The sequence below is a fragment of the Lates calcarifer genome, linkage group LG18 (genome assembly GCF_001640805.2).
Source record: "Lates calcarifer isolate ASB-BC8 linkage group LG18, TLL_Latcal_v3, whole genome shotgun sequence".
In the NCBI taxonomy this organism is placed as follows: Eukaryota; Metazoa; Chordata; class Actinopteri; family Centropomidae; genus Lates; species Lates calcarifer.
This window is the reverse complement of record NC_066850.1, coordinates 7,692,047-7,711,988: the sequence shown is the minus strand read 5'-3', so window position 1 is coordinate 7,711,988 and position 19,942 is coordinate 7,692,047. Positions and strand designations below refer to the sequence as shown.

General features: G+C 42.6%; 1 protein-coding gene across 1 annotated transcript in view; it reads right to left on the bottom strand.

Annotated features, from left to right (window-relative positions):
- Positions 1-381: 381 nt before the first annotated feature.
- snd1 (staphylococcal nuclease and tudor domain containing 1) overlaps positions 382-19,942 on the bottom strand; it is a 164,379-nt gene continuing 144,818 nt past the window's right edge. Inside the window, 3 exon segments of the mRNA XM_018670981.2 lie at positions 382-1,410; positions 3,711-3,755; positions 16,506-16,709. Of these exon segments, the coding sequence (XP_018526497.1) occupies positions 1,345-1,410; positions 3,711-3,755; positions 16,506-16,709 (315 nt within the window). The 3' untranslated portion in view covers positions 382-1,344.

Here is a 19,942-nt window from a genome sequence, read left to right as displayed (position 1 = left end):
AACTAGCAGCCTTTAAAAAGTGTAAATAGTCTTTTACATTATTGTTACGTAGAAACAGATAAGCAGAACTACTGCAAACTCATGATAAATTTTAAAGGTTAAACTAGTTCAAATGGAGACAGGCTTCTAAGCATTATCAGCATTGCTAATTTCAAATTCATTGAAAAAATGTCCAAGCTTTTAGTCAAAGAGCTTTATCAGAGTGTTTTGTATTACAGGTAACAAAAGCTGTTTTCTGTGCAAAAGTGCTCTTCTATCGTGGCACCAAAAAATAAAAAAACAACAAAAAACCCATCCAAACTCAAATTCTCAGTCAACCCCAGTCTGTGAGTTTGAGAAAATGCATGCAATTTTTAAATGAAAAAATGACTACAGTAACACTTTTAGTTTGCTTATTTTTATTCAGCAGATTTTTAATAGAATGCAAAGGTCCATTATGTGGAAATAAATTCAAACACTGTTTCTGCTATGGCATACAGAGACAGAAAGAGAAGAGACTGCCAGAGACAGGATCATAACCATTATTAGAATGTAAACTTTACAGGAGATTGATGATAAAATGCCACACAATGGCGTCCATATTTACCGGTCATAAAAGTGTGACATAGTGAATAAACGACAAAACACTCCCCACAAAAACATCCGCAAATGTCATCATCACACAGATATACACTGAAGACAAAAATAAACTTGTCCTTTTTTTTTGTCTGTGTGGCTCCACCTACAGTATGTCTCTAAAATAAATCCATTTACACTTTTCAACATATCCTCACATTTACATGAAATTCATTAGGGAAGCATTTGTTTGCAAATAGTTGAGCATTCTCCCCCAAACACCCAGTCCCTTCCTGTACAGAGGAAAGCAGGGATTGGACAAGAGCATCAGAGAACAAGGAACATGATTGGCCGAAACTCATATGTAAGTATCATAATTATCATTCACACAGGAAGTCTGCTGAAAGGGTAACATGGCAAGTAACACAGATTGGCAATAGTGCAGGCTGCTTGAGCTGGCAGTGGCCCATTAGGAAAATCAAGGATGAATGGAAAATGATTCTTGCATGATTAATTTTTTTCTTTTTTTGCTAGCATGCTCTAGTTGGAGCTACAGTGGGTAGCTGAAAAAAAAAAGAAATGGTATTCACAGAGGAGAAGTCAGGACTAGAGGGATGAAATGTCAAATAAAGAGGAAGAGTGAGTCAATGCTTGTCGTTTAGCTTTTTGTCATTTCTTTACTCTGTCTTCCGTCCAATGCGTCACTTGCCGTCCATGTTGGTCTTTGGAATGGTGTTGATTGGATGGTCGATTTTATTTTTTCACTTCTTTATTTTTTTCTTCTTTTTTTTAACGGCTGTAACCAAACTCATCAGCATCGTCTGCACGGAAGTCTCCGTAGCGCCAAATGTTGAGCTAATGAGAAGACAGAGACAGATTTTATTGACCATAATGAAACAAATAACCATAAAATGCTGTAACATTCCCAACTGCTTTGAATGGGACCTCAATAATCTCTCTAGCACATTACATGTTAAATGATCAAGAGCAAAAGAAGAAGGGAAAAAAACCCCAAACAAAATGCTTTTGCAGGCCAGTGCAAAGCCTGCATCATCATCATCATCATCACCATTTAATCTAACTCTTTGTGCTTCCCCATCCAAGCTGGAGGCCCACAGTGTCTCAAATACCACCCAGTCTATTACTTCCCCTGTTCCATTACATTCACGCTCCAGCATCGCTTCATGAACCGTCACACGCCTTTCCCGGCTAAATGTCGCCTTTATCACAATGCAATTGGCAAAGTGTGTGTTGGCGCAGCATCCAGTGCGGTATGGGTTATTTAAATGTGATGGAAATTGTGCAGTCTTAGGGGTGTTTTTGTGTGTGTACGTACACCGGTCCGTGTCTGTGTGGGATGCTTCTTTTTTGGCTCTCAGAGGCACGAGCGCTCAGCTGTTAATGCTGTGATTCATAGCTAATTAGCGACTGTGCTAATTAGCACTAGTTATTAGGATGAATGAATGAATGAAACCATTTGTATGTGTTGCCATTCTGCGTCTCTCACTTCGCTGCATTTTTTCCCCCTCCCTGACACCCTGAAAACATGGTAGTAACTCTGATTGTGATTAGAGTCAATTCCACCTTTGACTGACTCATTGTCTGGGTATGCTGTATAACCACTGGGTAACTGAAACAGCACAGGGGGGGGCAGCTTCCTCTAGGATTTTGAGGCATCATGCTTGACATTTACATGAGTAAAAACAAAATATGATCCAGGAGTCTATGCAGGCCCCCCCCCAGGGTTCTTGTGAAATGCACCCCGGATTTGTACAAACATTTTGCTGTGACTGTCTAAAAAGTGAGCCTTTGCAAACACAACTCAAACACTGACCCCTATTATTGTTTCTTATATAATTTCTTAAATATTAAGAATAAAAAAAGGCTACATTATTTTCTAAAACAGCTGGGCATTGTAGTTTTTAGCTAAATGTTACTCAAACAGGAGTAAATCATGCATTTGTTGGGGACTATTTTCAGTGGTGGATTTGTTGTGCTAGTGAATATTTACATCACAAGGATGGTGATCAACACACTGGGTGACACGTTCCTTCTTGGCATCTCATTAATGTTTTTTTTTTTTTTTTCTTTTGACAACAATGGAGCTCTGTACAGTTTCCCATGCATAGACTCTATTTGGGTGGCCCACCCATATTGGTAAAATCACTTGCTTTGACCTTAGGTTAAATCTTAAATTAGAACGCCTCATTACACCTCAAACTAACTAAATATTGGACCTGTCTGAGTTACATGCGCTGCAGTGATTGAGTAGGGGACTAAAGGCTCGTCTGTGCTCAGCTGCTTAGGTAGCATCTACCAATAATTTGCATGTGAAGCATTTAGGGTACATCAGTAAATTGCAGCTTCAGAAAATAAATTGAGTTAAACTGTCCCCCTCTAAACTGTGCGAGGGCCGAGTCTCAAGCTGTGGAAAACACTGCTACAGCACAAAGAAATAAGCTATATCGGGTTTTTGCAACAAAGGCAATACATGTTAGCAGGATTAATGTATTGCCAGACTTGAACTTTAAACATAGATTTGCTTTTACATGATGATTAATATATTTTTTGTGATAGCCATTAATAGGTCCTTTCATGTACCTTTCAGGTTTTAATTTCCTATGTACCTTTTAGTTCTTTTGCTGTGACTGGCCAGGTGGTCTACTGGGCTCTGATTAAGACATTTCCACTGGACAGTGTTACATCAAAACTCTCAGAGTGATTTGACTCATCTCATGTCATTTTTCCTGAGATGGCACCAGAGCCCTGTGTGTTATGTGCTGCCTCCTATTTGTTCTCCAGTTCTTTCTTCCTCTCTTTCTGTCCCTACTACACATTTTTGCACACATCCCCACCCCCATTTTCACAGTATGGACCTGCACAGACTGTGGGCAGCAATCCATATGGGACAATGGTGACTGCCAATGTAAAGTGTGTCACATCTTGAGAGAGAAAGAGGGAGGCAGCACAGAGAAACGACACTTTCTCTCTGGTAGTTGGTGTCGAAAAGTAATTAGCGTTGTAATGTATTCTTGTTTTGGCAACATCAGATTTATCACAGAGTCTCAGACAAACCACAATTATTAGGAGGCGGCAGCGACAGAGAAGCTGATGAAAAGACAGAGAAAGACAATGGCTGGGATGGAGTGACTCACCCTGGCACTCTTGGCAGATTCTTGACTGTTCAGGTACTCTGTCACCTAGGGCAGAAGGAGACAAGTCATTAGCATATCACATCACTGTCACACAAAGGATTTTAAAGGATTAAGGTGAATCAGTGCATTCTTTCAACCCGCTCTGCCCCTGGAGACATTGGAGACAAGTTTTTTTCATAAAGTTCACATTTCTTTTCAGAGGGGCACTTGCTCACCCTCCCAGCAACACTGGATCGAAAGATCAGAGTTCTCTGAGGATCAACAGGATCAGGATACACACACATAGACACAGAGTGACTATGTCACTACAGGGAGTGTGGAGGGCACAAACGAAGTGTGCACCCAACGCCACGTCACAGCTCACTGTCCGGGGGTCACTGCTTTATCTGCCGTGCGCGGGGTATCACTTTGCGCTTCATGCTACAACTCACACTAGCTCTCATACCCCCCCCGTGCCTGCTCGCCTCAGGCCAACACGTCGCTGGTTTGTAGCAGCAATTTATAATCAAGTGCATTTACAGGACGCCTTAAGGAAGCTACTGGCTCAAAGGGGATGAGCCCAAGATCTACCTGTGTTTCATGTAGAAAATAAATCAGAGCTCTGTTGTACAGTATGGTGGTGGAGCAGGGTGGGAGACAGAGTAAACAGGAATGTTGTTGTTTGCTGATATTTGCTGATTCTTTCCTTCGTTTCAGTAAGACTGTAACATTTAAAAGAATAATACTCTTGAAAATGTTATTTTATAGGGAATAAAACGCTCAATTCAATGTCAGCAGTAATGAAAAAAGCTTCCCATGGTTTCCCAAAGTCTAAGTCGACATCCTTAAAGCTTGTTCACCTGCCCCCCCAAAAGACAGTCCAAAAGCCCAAAGAACAATCAATTTGCAATTAAAAAGATTAAGATTGAGAAGAGAAGGGAAGGGAAGCTGGTGCCAATAAATGTTTGCCATTTTTGCTTGAAAAATTACTTTAACAATTAATCAATTAGCAAGTTGCAGATTATTTTCCTGTCAGTTCACCAATTGAGTAATTCCTTCAGCTCTAGTCTCGTAATGACCGTTAGCTTGTAGTGGCTAGTGTTAGCAGACTTTTGATAGATACTTCTGAACAACAGACATTACACAAGCAGTTTGGTAACCACCGTTACACAACATTTTAACATTTACCCATATTTTAGCAAAGTAAGTCATTGTTTTGAGTATGCATTTCTGACCCCAGACAAACCTGTCACATGTACACAAATGTCATCCACACCCCTCTCACAACCATTAACGTCATCCTGCCGCATGGGAACATTAAATTCTGTCACCTGTTTGCTTCCCTCAACACAAAGAACCTGACATACTGAGTGTATGGAGAGGATATAAAAGATCTGGATGAAGAGAGAGGAGGAAGCCAATGTGCAGTGCTGAGCATATTGACTGTTTCTGCTAGAACAGCCATTTGAACAGAGATGAGAGAGAGGCAGCGTTCAGTCAGACGGGTTCAGTCTAAGTGGATGTATGGACCTTGGAAAGCTCGGATGGCCGACCCTCTGAGTGAAGAGGTCCTCCACCATTACAATGTCAGAGTGGATACTGAGTGGTCAAGCCCTACGCAAGGCCTTCACACACACACACACACAAACACACCTCACTGACACCAATGTTTAACCTTGGCCACCCACACCACTCACATTCCATCTGTGAATGGTGGATGTATAGTTCAGAAAGTACAATTTATACAGCTGAGGCCTGTGAATTTGAATATGACTGTTGCTGGCTTCTTATTAGATGGAAATAATAAAGTGACAGTAAAAAGGAAACACTTTAAATAAATAAACACAAAGAAAGCACAAGTCACTTGACAGAAGGAGACAGTAAAGAAGAGTCATTGTGTTCTTGCAAAGGATTCAATTGTGCACCACATTTTGTAGCTTATTATAGTAGCAGATGAGCTGGCTTTCACACTCAGACGCACACACACACCAGAACAAGGATGCCAGATGTTAAAACTGTCGAGTGTGGATTGGGCTCTAGAGTTTAATTGCTTAGCTAGCTCATGCACATAGGTTGGTTTGATAGCTACGGCTGCACATGGCACCACCGAGATAACAGACCTGCAGCTGGATTGTGCCACGCCACTATGTCTAAGCAAGTGCACGTGCGAGTGTGTGGCTGGGGAAAGTGCAGCGGCTGCACAAGTCATCCATCAAAGCCAACTAAAGGAGAGATTTTTTGGAAGGTGCTGGGATATGGCATCTTGGTCCCATCAGGCAGATGTCACCATATGGACGACCCAGCCAACGATATTTCACAGACACAAAAGGCCAGTGATGCCATTTTGGCTTTGGAGGGGCACTATCGGTGCCCATAGCACTTTGAGCTGTCTCTCCTAGTGCTGCACTTGGAGAGCTAAGGGAGAGGCTGAAATGATGTGGAGGGTTTCATATCTGCCAAAGTGGATTTGGCAATATTCAAACACAAAACTGAAAATTACATTTTTGAGAGAAATGGCAAACTAGAAAAAGCTCAATATATATTCCGTCAACTTTTTCCAAACTCTACACGGCTGAGAGTCTGCATCCACATGCAAAATATCTGTGAAAGACGCAAAGTCAAGAGCACTACAGCGCAATATGCACAGATGATGGCTGCCATATTGGAACTATCACGGTGAGCCTTCTTTGTCCTCTGGTTGGGAGGGTGCCTTTCCTGGCTCGCTCCTCATCTTTCACTGTTATGTTCACTTCAGCTCAGTGTAACACAACGGCCAATCAGCACACAGCTGAACACCGATGATGACTGCCTTCGGGTTCTGTACAGCACCACGTATCCTGTCCCGGAACCTCCTTTCACAGCTCTTCTATTGGCTCCAGTCGGGAGGCATAATGGCTCATTTACAACACAAGTAGACACAAAACTCATCTGGAGATGACTTAAGTGGCAAAGGAAAGGAATGTTTCACGTCATGGGGAAAACAAGAGCGCCGTTAGATACAGGGGGAGAGGAAGCTGAGGGAGGGTGATGGAGGGAAGGTGTGATGCGAAATTGTCAGTAAAAAGAAATGATGTTCCCCCAAAGCTAAGAGAGGCCAACAGGCTGTTTAAATGTTCCAGGTGAGAAGCAGTGAAGAGAGGATATGGCAGAACAGAAATAATGACAGTGAATGAGGAGATGAGGAAAAGAAAACTCAGTGTTTGGGGGGAGGTTAGGGAGGCAGAAGGCAGCGGGTGACGGTGTGCTTGTCTGGATGACCCTACAGAGCTCCCATATGCCAGACAGATGCCATGTTTGGTGAGCAGTGGCCGTGGACACTGGCAGTAGCAGAGAATATGCTGTTCAGCTAAGGAGGATGCTGTGTGTGTGTGAGTGTCCCCTCAATGTGTGTGATTAATTCTTAGCATCCATTTAACTCAGAGCTGAACTGATTACAGAAGTCAATTTATTGTAATTTCACGGCAACAGTTTACGTTTAAGTAAATTTATCGCAGCATTCTGAGACTAGAAAACAACTATCTGATGCTCCATGCACATTCAAGAAAGAGGTTATTTACAACTTCTGTCTGAGTCAGTTTTAATTTATGCAGGTAACTAGCGGGAGACTGTAACTGTGATGCTTTTCGTTAGATGAACGACAGGTGGTGTGGGTCTGGTGTTTTGGCGCGAGTCTGTGTGTCTGCCTGACTGTGAATCTGTCTGCCTGAGAGTGAAAGAGGGAGAGAGCGACTGTATTTCCCTCCGCTGGCCGGCAACGCCATGCCCAGGTGGTGTTCTAGTAAGCATGGTGTGAAAGAGATGGATCTGAGAGGGAGAGCTAACGTTGCAGCTCTTTTGACAGGTTGTGCGCGTCTGGTGCGTAGGTGAGCTGCCACTTTTTTGGGGGGGGGGGTTTCACAGCACGCAAAAACGCTAACTGAAACTAGATTTTGGATGGGGTGCATATGAAAAGCGAAGTGACTAATCAAAGTTTCAGCGCTGGGTGTTCTCTCTCTTGGTCCTCTCCCTGCCAAGATGGGATGTCAGGCGACGTAAAAACTGCTCGGGTGGAAAGGGAACAATGAGGCTTGTCCTCCACGCATGTTGAGCTTTCCTCATTAACAGCAATGACGATCAGACACTCAGCCTCCCAGACACCAGCAGTCAAACCCCAACCAAAAACAAACTGCCTCCAACTCGCTTCTGTCACTGTTTCTTTGTTGTTGCGTTGCTCTTGTTTCTTCATTCTGCTCTCTCAATCCTCATTTCATCTTTTTTCATTCTTCCTCCACCTGCCGTCTCCTTCTGACTCCACCTAAAGCAGAAAACTCAGCACAAGACAGGTTGTCTGCAGAGCGTTTGCCGGAACACGAAGCCTTTCATGTCATGTAACTCGCACTGTTTCATGTTGAGTGTACTTGGCTGAGCTGTGAATTGTAGTCCTAAGAGACATCTCTCCATTCAACATGCCACTGCATGAATACTGCATGGCAAGCGGAGAGGAGGCCAGGGTTTTTGGGAGAGTCTCTTCAGGCTTATGTACAAGTGGCTCAATAGGGAAAGGTTTGTTATATATCCAGCATTGCCAACCAGGGAAGGAATCCTTGAAAGCCTGTTGTTTGTGTGTGTGTGTGTGAGGGACAAATAAAAGTGTGTTTGAGTAAATGCAGGGTAAAAAGACTTTGAATTGGTTCATATTTATAGATACAAAAAAATGAGGGTGAAATTTGCATTTAAAAAGTAAAAAGATCCAGGTGAAGACTAACAATTTCTTGTGTTTAATTACCTAGAGTCGTATCAATCAGCATCTGATTTGCATGAGCTTCCAATTGTTTTCCTAACTTTGTACTACATGAATCATTCTCTGAGCTGTCACTGTAAACCGCAGCAATCGCCTTTTCTTCCCTTTTGCGGTAAATACATTTTGGATGTGTGTGAGCAAAGTAAAAATCAGTTTATGCAGATATGGTCCTTCTTCCAAATCTGACCATTTCTCTGTGAAAGCCGTGATAAAATGAAAACAACAAGACTTTTGTGTACATCATGTGTAGGAGTGTCATTGTCCCTTTATGAGGTAAACTAGGATTAGGCCCTGTTGCACCCCCACCTCCCACCCCAGCATGACTGTCGGAAGAGATCAGGGTCTTTGGCGGGAACGTGGTATGACAAGCCCACCAGCATGGGTTCATAGAGCTAAGGAGGACGTGCGCACACATACACACACATAAAATGTGCACAAACAACAAATGCAAGGACTAATAACGTATACTAGAGAGAACACTCTCCAGTGCTTTCCCAGGGGCACTGGAAAGAAAACGGGTCTTATGTAAACACTACTGTATCATAGAAATACATCGCACACCCATGCACACACACACTTACTTTTATAAAGGCTGTGTAAAGAGTTTGCTCTTCCTTTTCTCCAATATCTATTCTCCCCTCCCGCGAGGTCTCACACAACTCAAAATAATCTAAGTTTGAACAACCTGGTGCCTCAACTCCCCTGCTGTCTGTCCTCCAAGCACCCCCAGGGTGTGTGGGAGGGAGGATATAGTGTACTACTATGTGTGTGTGTGCGTGTACATCTGTAGAAGATGGAATTGCATTTGGGAAGTGGCGCGTGTCAGCTAGGACATGTCAAAAGGGCCCTCAGAGCAGTGGCAGCAGGCGAGGCAACTGCGTGTGCAAGTGAGTGTGTATGAGAGTGTGTGTGCAGTCAATAACAGGGGGAGCAGAAAATGTCCATTAAAAGGTCCCATCTCTAACTCTACTTGTAAATTAGGTATTGAGCCATTGGTGAGGAGCGGTCATGCTGTCAAATACCCGCTCAGTGGGTGTGTGCGTGCGTGTTTATATGTGCCCTGCGGTGTTTTTTTGGGATGAGGTGGGGGGGATCTTGATGGGCTGTGACAGGCGGGCGTTGGGGTTGAACACGGAGGGCAGCGACCTGAAAGTTAGTCAATTGGTGGTCCGGATGCAGCTAAAAGCCATTTGTAGATGACACGGTGAATAATTTTTGGGTTGGGGTGGAGGCGATGGAAACCTGATCCACCGTGGCAGGATCCACAGGGTGCTTACTGGCTCTACTTAGACACAGAAACCCCTCCCCCTCTACTTTTGTTTCTCTTTTTTTTATTCCTTTCTAGCAATTTTTATCCTCTGTTTTTCCTTTATCAGGTGTTCTATTTGTGCATTGTTCTCTACATTTTAAACAAAGAGTTAAAAGTAAATGTGTTTGTGCTCATGAGGGACCAACACATGTACTATGTTTGTCCTCTGTTCGGGGACAGCCCATAAGTAACAACAGCCGTGCTACTACATGAAACATTGTTTACCCATGAGGCCTCATTTTGTTACAGTGAACCTACTGTAAAGACACACCAACAGTCCCATGAGGCCTATCATCAGTGTCCAAGCCAGTGCCTTAACAGTGCGGTCTACATCACATGAGCCACCTTGCTATGCAGTATGTGTACCAAACAGCACAATTGTGCTTTGATAAATGAAACAACCCATCCCTGGAGGCATCCTGTGTATGTGTAAGCCTCCTTCCTGATTTCCAGTATGGATTCCCCACATGCAGCGGCAAGTGTGCCTACACCTCTCAGCACGCCATTTAATCTTCATCTACGGTTCCAACCCCCCATTAACACAATCACTGTGCAATGCAACTGCTGTGCTATTAACTACACTGAGAACTCTAACTGCAAGCTGCAAGAAAACTACATTACCCATGAGGCAGTTGATGTGACGCAGACGCAGGCTTGAGGCTTCAGTGTGAATACCGCAACAATACACAGAGAGAGGATAAAGGAAGAAATAAAACTACATTTCTCAAGGGGCAGCTGGGTAATTAAAGATTCTAGGACTCTCATCTGCTGCTTCTGCTCTCAGGGAACCACCTTACAGCTGTTTTCCCCACAGTCTGCCTTCAGCTCACACACACACACACACACACACACCATTTTAACATTTTAATAAAGATGTGTCTTCACAAACATTTGTCTAAGGTGTGTGAACACTATTTCTATATTGTAATCCTCTCACTAGGGAATATAATGGAAAACCGAGCCTCGGTCGATATAGCAGGCTTCGTCTCTGTTGGTGATTGATAATAATTGCGCTGGCGAGCGAGTGACAGACACTTCCGTGTTTGTAATTGACTTGTAATTAGCAAACGGGAGATTATTATCTTGTAACACTAATGAACTTTGGGGGCTAGCACTGATGCCAGTTAGATGAGGTGACTGGGCGAGACGGTTAGCACCCGGTGGCCTGCCAGAGTTCGAATCAGTCATGTTGTTTGGCAGCTGCTGACAGAAAACAGTGGTGAAAAGCAGCAGAGCACAAAAGATTGCGCCTCCAACAACGCAGCCTTCTTCCAATTGAGCTGTCATGACAGACTCATTTCAACTACATCTGCAACAAAAAAATATCAGATCTGGGTGTGAGTTTTTGTGTGTTGGTTGAAGATAGCTGCTGCAGGCACTGACTACTTGTGAACCCAATCAGGTACAAAGGAAATATTATTAATGTGTCTTGTTATCTGTTGAGCCCTCTACCTTTTTCACTTTCTCTCTCAAATATTATCCGACAGAAACACAGTACTACTCTACCATGCCATCACTTAAAATCATAAAAGAGAGGCATTAGTTTCAGCAAAGTGTGGGCTCACAGGGCAGAATCAGCTGATTCAAGTTACAAATAATTGCAGGTAACAGCATTTAAATCACAGCTCATTATGAGGCCAGCATCAGGTCTGATCTGAGCGCCTCTCCACTTTAATTCCTGGGGATTATTGTACATCATGACATAGAAGTGAAAGACAAAATGCAAATTAGCAAATTAGCGCATGCAAAAAGCCAAACAAGCCGCCTCCCCATCCGCTGTCGAAATGAAGTGTTCAAGCTCATTTTGGATAACTTGAACAGCAAAGGTTAAAAAAAAGAACACATGGAGAGAAGGGTGGGTGTGTGTGTGTGTGTGTGGAGTGAGTGAATCTCTCAAGGAAGAAAAAAATAATAGTGACAAGTACGGTGAAGTGAGGGAGTGATGTGCAGAAGGTGGAGGAATGGAGGGGTAAGAGGAATGGAGAGTACAGGTGCAAGTAAACAAGAAAGGAAGTGATGAAGAGGAGAGTACTGGAAAGATAAGAGGACATAGGAGAGAGAGAAGGAAAAATTGAGTGATGCTGAGAAACTGGAAAAGACAGAGAGGAAAGTACGGGAAAAAAATCAGACCCTGAACAATGAGTGGAGGGAGACATTAAGAGGGATGAAGGACGAGAAAGAAGTGTGTTAGTGAGTGTCTGTGTGCCAACGTGGCAAACTGCCATTCTAGCAGTGGATAGTTGATGGAGCCAGGACAATTTAAGGATGGCTTAGTACATCTACTGCGCCTGGGGTGGAGAAGGCATGAAGTCAGTGTGAGAGTCTCAGGTCAGAGCAACAGATAGAGAACTCTAAATGTGGTGTTATAAATACAGGAAGTTTGGCAAACATCCATCACTTTTTGTTTGCCAAAGTTTTCCATTACTGTTGAGCTTTGCTAACAGCTCATTTATGATGCTAATATACAATTGGCAGACGGTTGTACCTGCCAGTCGACTGTGTACAGCATTACTGTGCCTTAGGGAAAAGTAAAACAAAACACATTTGTACATGCTCATACACTCTTTTGTGTTACAACTTGATTTCCACAGAAATAAAGGTTTTCAAGCTCTGTATCCAAATAGAAAGTGTCTGAGTGCTGACAAATGAGGAGGAAGAGCAACCAAACAAAGATGAGTAATGTAATCCAGTAAGACAACAGAGACATATGAAAGAGACAATATGGTAGAGAGCAGAAAGGAAAAAAAGGTCCTAGGCTAGAACTGAAATCAACATGACATAGTTGCTAGCCCACGATGCCTGAAATACTGTAGCTACTGGATATAATCTAAAGTACATAATGTGTCACAATGCTGCACTGGTGATACAGCAATGATATCACTCTCTGAGCCTCATAAACAGAAGTACACATGATATGCCAGATGCATGACAGATTAAACTTTATACTATGACATTAAAGCTGTTCGTCAGCTTAGATACAGTATGTGTGCGCACTCTAAGCATGTGTAAAATGGATATGAGCAGTGCTGTGTGTATATACACTCAGTTGGCAGTTTATTAGGAACACCTAGCTTAAACTAATGTAGCCTAATACAGCAATCCTGCAGTAAATCCTCCCTTCATGAAGGTTAATTTTTTGTTGTTGTTGTTGAAACTGTGTTAAAGAAGTGTTTATTCCACTATAGCATCATCTTGGAGGCTGCACTATGTGGTGCTGTTGAACAGTACTGCATTATACAGAGAGGTGTGTCTGTTGTTCAGTCTAGCCTTACTGATTTGAATGAGGTGGACAAAATAGTAGGACCACCCATCAGCATAATGCAATGAAGTTTTAATAAAAACTGAACACTGGAGACCTTCATGAAGATAGGATTTATTACAGGGCTGCATTTGGTTTAGCTAACTGAGTGCATATGGGCGTTTTGATTCCATCTCTGATGTTAGCCTATAGTTTTGGATCATTTCCATGGTAGCGAACAAACTGTCAGCTGTACTTTAATCCCATGCTTTACTGTCCATCTGTACCTCTAGGTCATTATCTGTTTCCCCTCACTAAGTACACTTATATCAATCATAATTTGGTTTACTGTTTGTCCACCCACCTCTTACTTCCCTGTTTCCTGCTTCATTTTAACATCCCACTTCCCTTCAATCAGATACCAGCAGCTGGCACGGCATCATCTTTTCACCTACACTTTCACAATGACTGTTTATCCTTTGCCATCATACTGTTGTATAGCTGCAACAATAACTATATAGTCCATATGGTGTGCATAGTGGGCATCTATGAGTGAAGGGTTTAAGGCTCAAATGCGATTGAACAAAGAAATAAAACCCCAAATGGATGAATATCCCTCTCTGCTCTCCCTCTGCTGGGACAATGCCATTCTCAAAGACTGGTGTTAACCTTCAGTGCACTTATGACTGACAATTGATAGTCGCTGAAGTGCCAGTGAACATTACAGCCCATCTGTTACGCAATGCTTAGCACTACAGATTACAATGACCATGTTCCAATCCCCTGGAATGGATAATGAATAAAGAATAGAGCCAAAATGGAACAGATAGGAAGGACAAAAGTCACTTATACGAGGAGGCTGATAGTCTGGATGAGTGAAAAGACAAAATGGAGGAGAGAAAGAGCCCAGGGTGCGCTGGCTTCGATACTTCACTATCAAAAGCTCACGGGGAACTTTCTAGAAGATGAAAAGAATTGGAGGCATGGATCCAGAGGTCAACAAAAGGTTGTATCTTAGAGCACTTTTATTTGGCTCTATTGCCCCTGGCAAGATAATGTTTTCTGTTGTCGCACTGGCAGCAGCTGCAGTACTGCTCATAAATATTTGAGCCAGAAGTGCACCTTGCAAACAAATGATTCTAGGTCAACTCCAGCAGAAAAAAAGATAGTGTACAGCAAATTAAAAGATTAAATTGCAAATGCCTTCATCCAAAAGAGCATGCAAGCCCATACAGCCTAACAAATAGGGACAGGTGAGACTGAAAGAGTCAAATAACCACAATAGTTTTGATTTGCAAGAAAAAGACTGTCCATTTCAAGGCAGCAATTAAATTAATCAGCCCATTATCCCCTCAATTGTTTAGTCTACAAAATGTCAAAAGAGCCCATGGTGAGTCTTTAAATGTCTTGTTTTACTAGAAAAAGAACAGCAACAAATGTTCAGCTTTGAAAAACTATGATAGAGTGGATTTCTTGAAAAATGGAAGGGAAAGTAAATCGATTGTAATAATAAAAAAAAATTCTGTTGAACAACTTATCAATATAGAGTTGATAATCCAACTGTTCCAGCCCCAGCACATTTAAGTTCAGAGAGGTTCATCACCGCCAATGAAGGCAGAAGAGGAACCATTCAAGTAAAATTACTGAGTCTGATATAATAGATATTTACACTGTTAAAACCCTCAGCTCTAATAACAAACTTCCAACTGAGTGATTAAGCTATTGTGTACAACAGAATAAGTCCACACATTCTATGAATCAAAGGCACATTTACTCCATTTAGAGTTTGAAAAGTGGCCTAATGACACTTCAGCTTGCTTTTACCGAGGCGGAAACATGCAAGATCTCAGCAATGCCTTTGAGTGTGGAGGAAAGACTTGACAAGTGGAATCAACAAGAAAATGCTGTAGAACGTACTTTAGCACACTCTTGTAAGCAACACCGCTGCCTGTTAAGCTTTCTCCAGATGAAAATATTCATCTGTAGCTGGCAAGGTAGAAGCAAATGCTGCAGACACAGCTGCTGAATACTAAAGAGAACCTAACCTAAATCTGTGCAGTCTATAAGGCTATTAGTTGTATGGCTAGGAGGTTTTAATCACTGTCCTTTGTCTGTAGGGTCCATTACCCAGAGGCTGCATTATGGTCCCTAGCTACTCTTTAGAGGTTAGGGGTCAAAACACTCTAACAATGATCCACACTGCTTTATTGACAGGAAGGCAGGAAGTGCTTTTATTGGTGCTGTACAAAAAAGAGTCAGTAACTTCATCATCATGTGTGAGTGAATAAATATTGTGAAAGAATGTGTTCAAATGTGTCCTTTCCACCAGCATCTAATTTATATAAATATACATTTTGACATGTGTATAAGTAATTACACTCTGGTGGACATTTTTCTCAATTTCTTTGTGCGTTTCCGTTTTTAAATGAACAGTAGAGTGATTAATATCGGAGATGTGCGGAAGCAGTAATTGCAGCAGGAATAAATATCCTCCATTTTCCTTTATCTTTCATGTACAGAGTGACTCTGAGTCTACTGTGTGAATTAGCATAATGAGAGGAAAGTAAATGAGCGACGCTTGGTGGTTGACAAAATGGCCACCATCCGAGGCAAATTATGGCGGTGGGTAAATATATATTGCGGAGCGGTGGATTGACAAGGGAGGAGAGATGTTTGCAGTACAAAACCTACGGCCATTTAGTGCAATACATGTATTTCATGTATCAAAAAAAATCTATACATGACAAATGCTGAGATGGAAACGAGTGGGTAGATGCATGCTAGCATGGAAATGTGATAATTATTGGACTGTCAGAAAGCCACGGGCAGCATGTGGACCATTTAGTATCAAGTAATACACAAGGGGCCCATTTGCCAATAGGAATGCTAAACACATTTACTGTGTGCTTAAAGTTAAATAGCACCTGCTACCATTTGATCAACTCACTTAACGTCTCTGTCTATTCCGAACAGTGGTGGCACAAATATTGATCCATACTGTGCATTTCGACAGCGCTGTGGGCCACTGAATAACAAGCAAGAAGTATGTGGCGAAAGGTAAGTAATATTATAAAAGACCACTCTGATGGCAGAGGAACAAACTACAGTCAGAGTAGTGCTGGGAAATCAATCTAAAAAGTACAGAAACTGACATTATGACCATAAATTCAGCATTTCATGGTTGGACCTTTGCTTCTAATGCATCTGAAAGTACAACAATAATTCTCATCTTGCTCTAAGTGCAAACAACGAATCACTCTCAGTCAGCATTGTTTTCGAAGTGTGGATTCACGCCAAACAGAAAGTCGAATCTGCACTATTCCACAGGTTTTGGTGATATAATTAACCACGAGTGTCCAGTCTACAGTCCCAGTGAGACCAGAGACAGGGACTGTACCAATGCAACACAAGAAACCAACCTAGAATTCAGTTTTTGGTTGAACTGAAGAGTGGATTGCTTTATTTAACCGTGCTCTCATTTTTGCTCACCATCTTCTGCAGGTGCTTTTCCTTGCGGATGTCCACCATGACCAAACCCTCTTTGACCAGGCCGAGGCCCACGTCGTCCTTGGTGTCTCCGAACTGTATCGTGACGTGTGGGCAGGTGGCACCCGAATACTCCACGTTCAACAGGCACTGGCTGTTCTGGATGTCCCGCACCACGCAGTCCACCACGTCTGCACGGGCGTCCTCCTGAAGAGAGAGAGAGGTTGATAAGGGATGGGAATAGGAAGTAAGAGAAGGAGAGTAAATGGGGCAGTAATAGATGGTGTGATCAAAGAGGGAAAAATGATTGAGGAGATAATGGAAGAGAAGGAAGGGAAAGTGTCAGGAAGAAAAGTGAAGGGATAATTAGCATGTTATCACTGATGATTCCTAAACAGACAGACATACACACACACAGACATGCAAACACACTAAATATGCATAAATTTAACTGTGATTACATCAGACCATTCTTGGCAAGGGGTTCAGTAAGAACGCAATCATACACATCATTCACCAATCAATAACAATTACATGATCACTCACACAGCAGTCTGTCAGTTGTTTTTATAGCACAGCAATTATCTACTCAACCAGTTCAAGAGATTTTAGTTTCTGGCAGAACTATCTAATGGTCTGACTCTCACCTGCCCTCCGCCTCCTCCTCCCCCTCATCCTGTCTCTTTTCTTCTCATTCTTCAGCTAGTTACCTCACCCTTTCTTATCCCTAACCTTCTTGAATGTGAAAGGCCGGTATCTGATTGAACACATGGTGGAGGAGGAGGTGGAACAGCTGCGATTGCAGTCCTGACCTCACGTCCTCCGGCAGTCGGGGCGAAAAAGCAAAAAAAAAAAAAACAAAAAAAACAAACAAAAAAAAAACAAGGGAGCTGCTGCTTCTTCAAAGGCAGGGAGACACTTAAAAACAAAAATCGGTCCCTGGCCATCGTCCATCCCTCCCCTTACACCATCCATCTCTTGGCTTCCCTTCTTTCTCGCCCTGGTCTTGTCTCCATGGCAACCCCCTTCGAGCTAGCCGCCCTTGGGTATGTGCATGTCTGGTGTGTGTGTGTGCGTGCGTGCGTGTGTGTGAGCATGTGTGGGCAGGGAGGCTTGTTCAAGGCACAAAAACTAAGGGCCTTTTTGTCCCCGCTCTCCCCCTGGTCAGCTTGTCACAGGCGCTGCAGGGGAGCTCAGGGGCAAGAGGGAGAGAGAGAGCGAGGCAGAGGAAGAGTTTGTGCGTGACAGAGAGAAAGAGAGAGAGAGACGGCAGACACAGGAGGAGAGAGAAGAACACAGGGAGAGAGTATTACTGAACAAGAATGCACTGACACTGGTGAGGGGGCAATACAAAATTAATGAGAGCCTCCTAGTGACCCTCTCTTGTCGACCATATGTGGAGAACAGACCTGGTTAAAACACTGACGTGTTAGGCTAACATATTTCAACTTTACTTACTGTCAATCAGTCGAACTGGATGTTTTTTTTTTCTTTAGAAAATATTCAACACTTGAGCCGATTTGACTTCTCAAATTTCAGCACCACTACTTTATACTTTGATACCTTCTTTGAGAAATGCAGTTTTTTTCTGCAAAACCTTTTTCTTTTGACATGTTTAAGCCAAACCTCTCAAATGCATTAGTGTGTAACTTCACTTTGACACAAAGCATCTGTTTAAGAACTCTGTAGACAACAAATCTGACCGAGCATTTAGTCCCGAGAGGGGGAAAGAGACAAATTTCAGTAGAAATGATGGTAGACGGTGGTGTGTTAGAAGTAATGCAAATGAGCAAAAAAAGGAAATATGCGTAACCTCCAGCAACCTTTTAATCTGAGTGTTTTTTTCCATTTGTTTACAAACCAGTGCGATCATGGAGTGGCTATTGTGTGTTTTTTTATGTGGCATTTTTTTAGAATTTATTCTGTTGTTGATCTATTTTACAAGCGCACTCTTGGCATAAAGTTCTTCCTTCAATTAGCTGAGGAGGCATAATAAAGAAGTGGCAGGGTGTCCTGAGAGCAGGCAGCTCAGAGGTCCCAACATCCGCAATAAAACTGGATTCAATAGTGCAAAAGATGCTGTAGGATGGAAGTAACTGCTACACTTACATAGCATGGAAATAACATGTGCTGTGTGTGAGTGTTTTTCCTACAAAACTGACATTTTTTGAAGATATTGTCACTTTATGGAACAGCTTATAAAACTGCACTGGAAAGCAGCAGAATGATCTCGTCCTACTGGCAGAGTTTTGGTGTTGCGAAAAGAAAGATTTTAAGCCGTGTAACTTGCAAAGACAGACATTTTGTGCAGGGCATCGGGTGGCAGGTTGAGAGACAAAAGCAACAACCTTGCCTATGTGCAGCAGCAAAGGCACAGCACAAGTGGGGCACCATGCTGTCAGTGTGAGTGACACAGTAAAAAGCTTCAGACAAAGCAGACGGCAAACACATGAAAGGAAAACCAAGAGAAAATAGAAAGAACGGGGTAAGAGTTAGACAGATGCAGAGTGACAGAGGAAGAGTGAGAAGGAGGGGTGGAAGGTGCGTGTCAGCTTGCAACATGTGGTATAGCCTTGTGTGTGCGTGTGTGTGTGTGGTGTGTATGTCTGGGGGCTGTAAAGTGTAGGTGATGCCTGTGTCCCCTGGGCTGGACCAACAGATGGGCCACTTCATCCTTCAGGAGACACTGACTCATGAGACAGGTGACAGCATGCACGCAGGCAGTACTAGCTCACACACAAACACACACACACACTGATGTCTGCACAAACAGCTTCCACTGAGCCACTGAACTGAGTGAGTGATGTACAGTTAGAGGCCGGTGGGTTCAAATTCTGTTGGAAAAACAGTCTTGTATTTAAGTGAAAGCACAGTAACAATAAATCTTTTGAAATGTAATGATAAATAATGATTTAGGATTCAATAATGTTGAGGTTCATGTTGTTACTGGTCCTTCACCACATAAATGAGCTAGAATAGCATAAGCAGAATAAGTAGAAAACCAAGACCAAACAATCCTACACGTCTGTATAGCTCTTATGCCCCATCTCACACTGTTAAGGAAAGTGATTCCTGGAAAACAATTCAATCACTTTAACTATATTATGTGTTATGTTTTGTATTATAAAAAGAAGAAATAAACAATAAATATCAAAATCAGCATATGAAAAGCACACTGCTAATGATCATGACATCTAACAGCCGGTTGCCAGTTGTCATAGTAACGTAAAATACTTTGAAAGGACATTACAAACATGCAAAGTGGAACAAATTCAGTTTAAACTAGCACACTCCTGAAGGCACGCACACACAACCAATTAAAGACGGGGCTTAAGCACTGCTCCAACCAGGCACATGCCAGAGAACTATTCTGGATGCTGCTGGCTCAGGATGCTACCAGTGAGCTGACCTCCTGACACACACTCAAAACACAGTCACTC